General features: G+C 42.0%; 1 protein-coding gene across 1 annotated transcript in view; it reads right to left on the bottom strand.

Annotated features, from left to right (window-relative positions):
• Positions 1 to 7,547, bottom strand: part of anln (anillin, actin binding protein) — a 19,309-nt gene extending 11,762 nt beyond the window's left edge. Inside the window, exons 1-16 of the mRNA XM_015024663.1 lie at positions 7,330 to 7,547; positions 6,207 to 6,357; positions 5,692 to 6,123; positions 5,295 to 5,608; positions 4,335 to 4,653; positions 3,470 to 3,672; positions 3,283 to 3,387; positions 2,933 to 3,044; positions 2,060 to 2,337; positions 1,854 to 1,984; positions 1,614 to 1,755; positions 1,143 to 1,278; positions 812 to 991; positions 583 to 709; positions 446 to 494; positions 315 to 368 (exon numbers count right to left, since the gene is read on the bottom strand). Coding sequence (XP_014880149.1) covers positions 315 to 368; positions 446 to 494; positions 583 to 709; positions 812 to 991; positions 1,143 to 1,278; positions 1,614 to 1,755; positions 1,854 to 1,984; positions 2,060 to 2,337; positions 2,933 to 3,044; positions 3,283 to 3,387; positions 3,470 to 3,672; positions 4,335 to 4,653; positions 5,295 to 5,608; positions 5,692 to 6,123; positions 6,207 to 6,357; positions 7,330 to 7,347 — 2,751 coding nt within the window. The 5' untranslated portion in view covers positions 7,348 to 7,547. The remainder of the gene's footprint in view (positions 1 to 314; positions 369 to 445; positions 495 to 582; positions 710 to 811; positions 992 to 1,142; positions 1,279 to 1,613; positions 1,756 to 1,853; positions 1,985 to 2,059; positions 2,338 to 2,932; positions 3,045 to 3,282; positions 3,388 to 3,469; positions 3,673 to 4,334; positions 4,654 to 5,294; positions 5,609 to 5,691; positions 6,124 to 6,206; positions 6,358 to 7,329) is intronic.
• Between the last annotated feature and the right edge of the window lie 988 nt (positions 7,548 to 8,535).

Genomic DNA, 8,535 nt, shown 5'->3' with positions numbered 1-8,535 from the left:
CAGGGTGACCACCTGAGGTTGAGCCCACACATGAGGAGCAGTAACAAGGCTCCGACTAGGCCTGTCACAATAACAAATTTTACTGGACAATAAATTGTCCCAGAAGTTATTGTGATAAATGATAATATTGTTGCTTTGAGACCATTTTACAGCAATATAATGGTAAATGCATAATAATGCAAGAACACATTCTCAAAGATGAATAAACTTTACATTTTAGTGAACATTTAACACTGGGAATGGAAGACATTCTAAATATCCAAAATAAACAGAAAAAAAACTAATAAAATGAATTATGATTAAATGATTTCTACCTTTGATTTGTTGGGTTTCTTCTTCTTCTCGCTGCAGAGCTCACGTTTTTGTACCTGAAGGAAACCATGGCCAATCCATTAGGAACCAATATGGAATATGGAAGTTTCACAAGCAATAAAATGACACATACCAGACAGTAGACTTCCAAGTCTATTTTGAAGTCACTGGAGACATCAGACCTGAAAATGCCCAAAGAGAAGGAAATGTGATTAAAACAGGATGGGGTTCCTTTATGATCCTCAAACAGAAACCATCAGTGGGACTGACAGGGTGAACTTGGTGGGGAAGGTGAGTGTGTCTCCACTGAGGCCGCGGTGAGTGCTGGCTAAGGGAGTGGCCACCATGTTCTCAGCTCCAGCGCGGATCATGATGAAAAATGAATGTTTAGTTGAGTCTGGCAGGGGAAACACACAAAAAGCAGTGAAACTTTTAAACATCACAATAATCTATATAAAAGTCAGAGCATGAGTGAGCAGATGTAATGCTGCGTTCTTACCAGGTTTGTTAGCAGTGGAACAAACAAAGTCTGCCTTAAGGGGAAGGCGGAGCTCCTGCAGGATGATGGAGCCCTTGGAGGCGGATATGGCAGCTGGTTCTGGATGACAAGTTTTCTTCTGCCCTGCTGGTTCTCCTTTCAGACAGTCCAGCTCTGCCTTCAAGGCTTCTCTTTTCTCCGCTTAGAAAGTCAGAGGAAGGAAGAAAGTCAGGGATTCTTTTAAGACGACTAAGTGATGAAGCTGATGACAGATTTCCCTTGCAGGGCACCTATATGATCTTTAACTAGAAGTAAAAAGTGAAACGACATGACAGAGTGTAGGTGAACTGACTTGCTAGAAGCAGCAGCCTCTCTGCCTCAGCCTCCACCTGCGAGCCTTTGCCATGCTCTTCATCAGTGCAGCAGTTGAGGGCCTGGCTGGCCTGATGGATCACAGTCTGCTGCAGGTTCACCTCACTTGTCAACATCTACACAACAAAAAACAGCTCTAAGCAAACAGAGGACTTCGTCCTGATGGAAATACTGGACTGTTCAGTATTTAAGAGAAGAACTCCCTGATTTAAGATTCAAGAAACTGCAGACTTGACCGTTTAAAACATTTAAAGTGCAATTAACCCCATATCAACTTTTTTGCTGATAAACCAAGTACACTATTTAGGCTTCCATCTCCAGGTTTCTGAGCAAATTGTGACATTTTCACATAAACTACTCAGGGATGAAGTCATGCTCTCTCTCGGGGGTTAGATAAACTTTAATGAGTATATTGTAGGCAGAATAATCAGACTGGGTTCCAGCTGCGTACCTTCATCCTCTGCTTCATGCTGAAGAGACTTGCTGCTCTGGGCTCCTCTACTCTCTTAGAAACATCTTCCCTTCTCACAATAACTTGCTTCACTGCAGGTCTCTCAGGTTCCTTCACTCGAATGGATCTGTATGCATCAATGCTACACACACACACACACACAAACACAGCTCCCAGATTTAGTTTAAGGCTCCCCTTCCCCGAGTCTGCTAACAGTTGGGGTAACCTCTGTGTTCTTACCTATAAGGCAGCCTGTGGTCTTCGTCTGAGGAGTCGCTCCGTGCCACAGTGGTTCTCTGGAACTTTCCAGGACTGCAGCTGCTCTCTGGGGTGTTGCTTTTCACCAGGAAGGAGCTGGCTGGAGTTGATGTCTGGAGGCAGCAGGGGGAGACGGTAAGCACCTTCTATCAGCTGGTGGCATCAGAGAGCTGCAGCATCATTCTCACCACGAGTCTTCTGTCTGGACTCTTCACTACAGCAGCTACAGTCTCTGCCAGAGGGGTCAGCAGGGACATGGAGGAAATATTTAAAGCATCTTCCTCCTCATCTTCTTGATCCTCACTCTGCTCCAGGACTCCGTCAAACAGCTCATTAATAACAGCTGAGTTGATGGAGTGGTCCACATTCATCTCCTTCTCCTTACTTGGCTTCTCTCCAGGCTGGCTGACCCCTCTCATAGGGCTGGAGGTCGAGACTGGAGGAGTCAGTGCGATTCCAGGACACACTGTTAAATGGAACACTTTCAGATATTATGGTTAACAGCTACTGCATTTACAGAAAGCAAGTAACTAAAGAATGATGAAGATCAAAGATAATTTAAAATCATTTTGTTGTTCAAGTGTGTTTCATTCATGACTTGGTTCCTACATATGAGAGAATTCAAACAGAATCATCTCGGTAAAGACAGACCCAGCAGTCAGCCATTACAGTTTGGTCCTTGGAGTCAAATACTAAGAAATGTCTAGTGTTGGTTTATTTCAAACCAAACTTTAAAACAAATAGTTCTGATTTTTTTTAATATGTAGTCATTTTAAATAGTTAGATTTGGATTCTTAGCATCTTGAATGAGTTGAAATGCAGAATGTAATCATGTTGGAGCCAAAAGAAAAGCCAATTACATGCCAAAATAACTCCAACTGCAAACAACTCTTCACATTTACATCAGCAACGCATTTCTACCATAGATGGTCAAAATAGGACCATCCAGGTTTAAATACGACCGTCAATCATTTCCAGCTGGTGAAATTATCTCATGAGATAAAAAGGAAGGGTAAACAGAATGATGTCAGATAACATCAAGACACAGGCTCAGTCAGCACCTGGAGGAGGACTCTGGCTGGGTGTCGTCACTTCCTCACTAAATGGTGCAGTGGGTTCATCCTGTGGGTCACATGAGGAATCTTCCCTCTGAGCAGGTTTGACGAGCTGATCCTGCAGAGCACATCATCTGTTAAAGTCCAGCTATGTTCATAGAAAGATGGAACTTTAAAAATCATCTTGTAGCCTGAATGCTTTTCCTGAGATTTGAAGGACAACAATAACTAAAACTTAGACATTTTATGCTAATAAATAATTCACAAAATAAATGAAAACCTGTAGTAAATGATGACAGATTTGGGCAGTTGGGGACCAACAGAGGTCGTGTGTATTGTGTGTATCTGAAGCCAACCTTGTTGTCAGTGTGCGTCTCGTCTGCCCGTTTATCTTTGTGTTCCCACACAGTTTTCCCCTTCTGGAATCGGCTGCGGATCTGGGCCAGCTCAGACTCCCGCTCCTGTAAGCAGGTGGATTTTTTTTTTTTTTTTTTTAAAGATAACTTCTCCTTGTTGTTGATCATGTTGTAACATAAAACCTACCATCTTCTGCCTCTGAGTGAGCTCAGCAGTGGCTGTGTGTGCAGCCTGGGCGGCTCGGAGCCTCTCCTGGACCAGCTTTGTGTTTGGCGTGACTGAGGCAGTACTGGGAGCAGACCTGGCTGGAGTGGGAGCTCTGGGCGGAGCGCCCTGCTCTTTGTGCTGCTGACATCGCTCTCCAAAGCGCTCCAGGAAAGATTTCACACCTGTTTGGATATAGATGCACCGTTTTGATACAGATATCTGGAGAAGTCCTGATATTGACATAAAAAACACACTACATTGGGTATCGTGACAACGAGCCTGATTTATAAGGCAGATCTTTGTGCTCTGAGCAACATCATGCTTTACCATTTATTTTACATTACATTTAGAATTCCTAATTGCATTTCTGAACATTTGAAAGGCTTGTTTTGACCAAGGTAGACAAACTATTGATTTCGTCAGCTTCAGTTTATATTACGAGAGCCGTTTTACTCCTAATTGCACTGACTGAACAAATTAAAGTTGTTGTTTTTACATGTTTGACCTAGCTTGTGAAGCTATTGGTGGATGTATTGGCAAAGTTATTACATTTGCAGTTCAGTATACTTATGTCTGTGTTTAAATTTTTCTGTATCATTATTAGCCGAAACTAGACCTCAGATATGTGTATTGGTATCTGAAGTGGAAAAAGTGGATTGGTCCATCTCTAGTTTGGAGTACAGGATATCAAGAGAAGATGGAACTTCTTAGTTTTGATGCATTTGGTAAACATTAAAAAAAAAAAAATAAAAATCAGATTTTTAAATTTTTCACCTCCTAAATACCAATCAAAGCTGATTTAAGCTTGAACCGGAAGATATGACCCTTGATGAGTTTGACTCGCCTGGACCTCCAACAGAGATGGGTTCCTGGTGGCCAAGTGAAGTAGACATGGTGGCTCTATCCTGGAGAGCTGGCCTTAGGGGGCTGGCGGTGTAGCCAGGGGTCTTGGGGAACAGCTGGGTCTTTAGTGGACTCTTGGGGGCTGATGTTGCTTCAGAGGATGTTGCCATATGTGGACTGGGTGGGAGCGCTGCTTCCTGCTTGGGGTTCTTCAAGGGACTCTGCACAGTCTGAATGGCTGTTTTAGATGCAGAGATTTCAGCCTTTTGAGGGCTAGAAAGAATCATTTGACTGGACTTCACAGGAGATTGTGAAGTATCCTGGAAAAAAAAAATAATAAAAAAATAAAACACAAACGTTACAGATTTCTTTAGAGAACAGTTGTGAGCAAAAATCAGGAATAAAAGTGGAGAGCCATCTAGAAATGTACTAATGAAGGGAATTTAATAATGCTCAACATATCTGGCCCCAACTAAAAACCATTGTTCTAGTCAGTGAACACATAATTTGTAAGCAATAACAGGTCACCCTGACAACAGGCTTTAATGAAGACTCATAGTTAATGTCATTGTTGCTTGTCTGCCAAGCATTATTCAGAGATATATATATATAAAAAAAAAACAGCCTTTGTCTTTGGAGATGACACATTGTCCAGCTACTGGTACCATCTGCTATGATGACATGTAAAAAAAAACAAAAAAAAAACAAAAAAAAAAACAGTGAGTTGTTTCAAAAATCAGTCAAATCCTGTTTTCCACTGAAGCCTCAGTCTCTGCTCTGGTTAATGAGAAGCTGAGTAGAATCAGATCAAATCAGTGACCAGTGAGGGCTCAAAGCTTCAGAAAAACTGACCAGAAATGAGCCACGACTCTAACTGGTGCATCTCTACTTAAAATATATGAAGTAAAGCAGCACATTTTCAGTTTTCAGGTTCACTGTGGAGACGTGAAGGTGCAGCTACCTGGTTGCTGCTGCAGGCAGACTTGCTGGCTGCTGTAGCTGAACTGCTCAAGGCTGCAGTTTGCTTGGAGCCAGCAGCAGCAGCAGCTACTCTGACCGCAGGTCTGGGAACAGAACCAGATCCAGGATTCCCTTTGGGAATGTGAGCGTGGCTGAGGTCATCCTCCCAGGACCCGATGGTGGCAGCCAGGTTGGCCAACCGGCCTCTCCGCCCAGCAGGAGCTTCTGAAGGGGGAAGACTGGCAGGCGGCTGGACTTCCACTGGTCTCTTTGACAAGGTTGGAGGGGTGCTGTCTGGCACTGTGTCAGAAGAGTCTGGAAGAGAAGCAGCAAAGTCAGACTAGTTCCAGATTTAGAGCCTGTTACTAATGTGACAAATCTCAACCAAATGTGTTTACCATCATCCCCATCCCAGCACTTCCTCTGCTGCGCCAGCCTTTGCAGGCGTGACTTCATGCCAGCAGCAGAGGGAGTCGAGTCATCCACCTGGTCTGGCTTGTTCCTGTGCTGGGCAAAACCAGGGGGCTCTGTTGGTGCTTCTCTGGTGCTTGGAGGGACAGGACCTGGAGTGACAGCTACGTTCTCTGGCCGTTCAGCTTTCAGCTCCTTAAGCCGACTCTGAACAGGTCGAGTTGAACTCTGCTCAAGAGAGGAGGACGAGCGAATGCTGGCTGGGCCCACTGGGGGTTTCTTGTCCGTTAGAGGGTCTGGTGGTACGGGGCCCCCAGCTTGGGTCATCACTGGAACCTGGTTCTCCTCATCCCGTGCCAACTGGTTTTCCTCTGAGCACCTGCGCTTGGAAGGGGAGGGCTTGGAGGATATCTGTGGAACTAGAAAGGGAAAAAGGAATTACAAGGAAATTTCATTAAACACCTTACACAACACCGAGGGCAATCTTAACAAAAGGACTAACCTTTATCAACATTAGAATCAGTGATGGTGTTATTTGATTCAGTTAGAGGCTCCCTGGGCCTTTTGACCATCTGTCTGTTAGCTGCGTTGGGACGCTCTGCTAGCTTCCTCTGCAGATTTTCCCTGCGGGCCCGAGTCCGCTCCAAAAGTTTCTAGTTTGACAAATGGAATCAGAAAATCAGACATGCAGTATCCAGGACAGACAAGCATGGACCACATGATGTTAAGAGGTTTCCTTTGTGAATCGGATCAAGAGACTTGCACACAACAGTTTCGGTGGGAATAGAAAAATTAACAGTCAAATCAAACAGAATCAAAACAAAAAATTCATGCACAGTAAACTTGGAGGTACAATAAACAGTCACTAAATGACCTGCTGGCCTAATTCATTCATATTTCATTTCTTAAACTATGGTTGGATATAATAAGCATGTTTGGGGTCCAGATCCAAATTGTTATTGCTGGATTTCTCACTTATACACAACCAATTAAACTAAACAATTCTCTCTTCTACACAAAACCCTCCTTTCATTCCCTTTGTCAAGAATTTCACAATCTGATTTACTGTACTGAGCAAGTCCTAACACATTCCTGGGAGTGCTGCAGGCCACCACAGCTTCACCAAGCCAACAGCCCTGTGTGGAAAATCTGAGATCACATTCTTCAGGAGTGAGCCACGCCTGGTTTTGCCTAACTGTACAGGACAGTTAGGCACTGTACAGTTTATAGGAGGCACAAGAAACATGCTTTGTTTTTGGTAACGCCCCTACTATCCAAAGTCTAGAAAACAGTATCAGGAGAAAAGAAAGACTGAACCTCACAATATTCAAAGATGTAATCTGTTTAAGTTAATGTTCCATGATTATTTCTGTTTTTGAGCGTAATAAATGAATTGAAGCTTCCAATTGATACATTTATAAAAACGAACTACATTTTGTATTATTTATAGTGACTTCTGACCGGTACCAAACAAAGAAACTGCAGTTGACGGCATTCCCCCTAGCAACTGAACTAGTAACACAGCTGCGGGTTAAGTTAGCATTAGAAGATAACGATAACACTCCTACTATCCACCACAATAGTCTTGCGACAGCTAGCTTCTTACATGAAATTGCTCAACTCACCTCAGTAAATGGGTCCATTTCGGACAGTTTGCATCCACTTTAGGAGTACTTACAAAACGGAGTGTTACCAGTTCTATACTCGACTTGTGTGTAAAGAAATAACCTAACAAAGCAAAACGAGAAGTGTTCAGCGATTTTCTCAGCTTGACTGCTCTTCCTCGACGAAACAGCTTCGGTTCAAATTTGAATTTCAGCGCTGCCTCTACGGCGCATGCTCCAAAACTTAAAAGGAGCGCCAGGGAACCAATCAGATATCACGGGCTGGACATCAGGCTTTGATCAACCAATCACAGCCTAGGCGAGTGAAACAAAGGCAGTTTTTTTCGTTGCATACAGTAACTGCCAACCAGTCCTATATTTGTCACGAGTCTGCTCCAGGTATGCTCCCAGTTTTATGTCACGATCTGTGCATTCAAAACAGTAAAATCTATCTACATTACAAATATACAATATGTAATATACATACATATACACCAGACATGTCTAAAGTCCGGCCCGGGGGCCAAATGCGGCCCATGGTCAAATTTCATCCGGCCCGCAGCCTCTGTCATAAAATCAATAACGTAGAATTAATACATTGGGCAGCAGTACTGTTACCTGTAGATGGCGTAGCTTACAAACTAAATGCTGTTCCTCATTTACCCACTAGAGGGCAGCAGCCCGTGTGACTCAGACTATTTGCAGCTGGAGCTCATTTATGGAGTTAGATTTATGGAGTTAGATTTTTTTCACAATTTTTCAATCAAAAAAAAAAAAAAATCACGTCAAACAAAAACAGCAGTATTCAATAAAAAAAAATAATATCAAACAAAAACTGATCAAAACTTTTTTTAATAGTTTCAAACAAAAAATATTTAAATCAAATTGTAAGAATTATTTTTTTAAACAAATAAAATTGCTTTAAAAACTTTTTTTTTTAATTTAAATCAATTTTTTGTTTGAAACTTTAATTTTTGCATATCAGAATTTTGTTAAGTTTTTGGTTGAGATTCTAAGTTTTTAAAGCACTTTTTTTGTTTTAAAAAAATAATTCTTACAATTCAATTAAAATATTTTTTGTTTGAAACAATTTTTTTTGAAAATCCAAAAGTTTTGATCACAACTCTATGTTTTTGTTTGACGTGATGTTTTTTTTTTTTTTTTTTTTTTTTTTTTTTTTTTTTAAAAATTTTTAAAAAAAACCCCCCCTCAAATTTATAACCCTGG

This window comes from Poecilia latipinna, unplaced genomic scaffold (assembly GCF_001443285.1).
Source record: "Poecilia latipinna isolate Pla-1442-1.1 unplaced genomic scaffold, P_latipinna-1.0 Scaffold3753, whole genome shotgun sequence".
NCBI lineage: Eukaryota > Metazoa > Chordata > Actinopteri > Cyprinodontiformes > Poeciliidae > Poecilia > Poecilia latipinna.
Note: the sequence above shows the minus strand (reverse complement) of the source record. Positions and strands in the feature narration are given on the sequence as shown.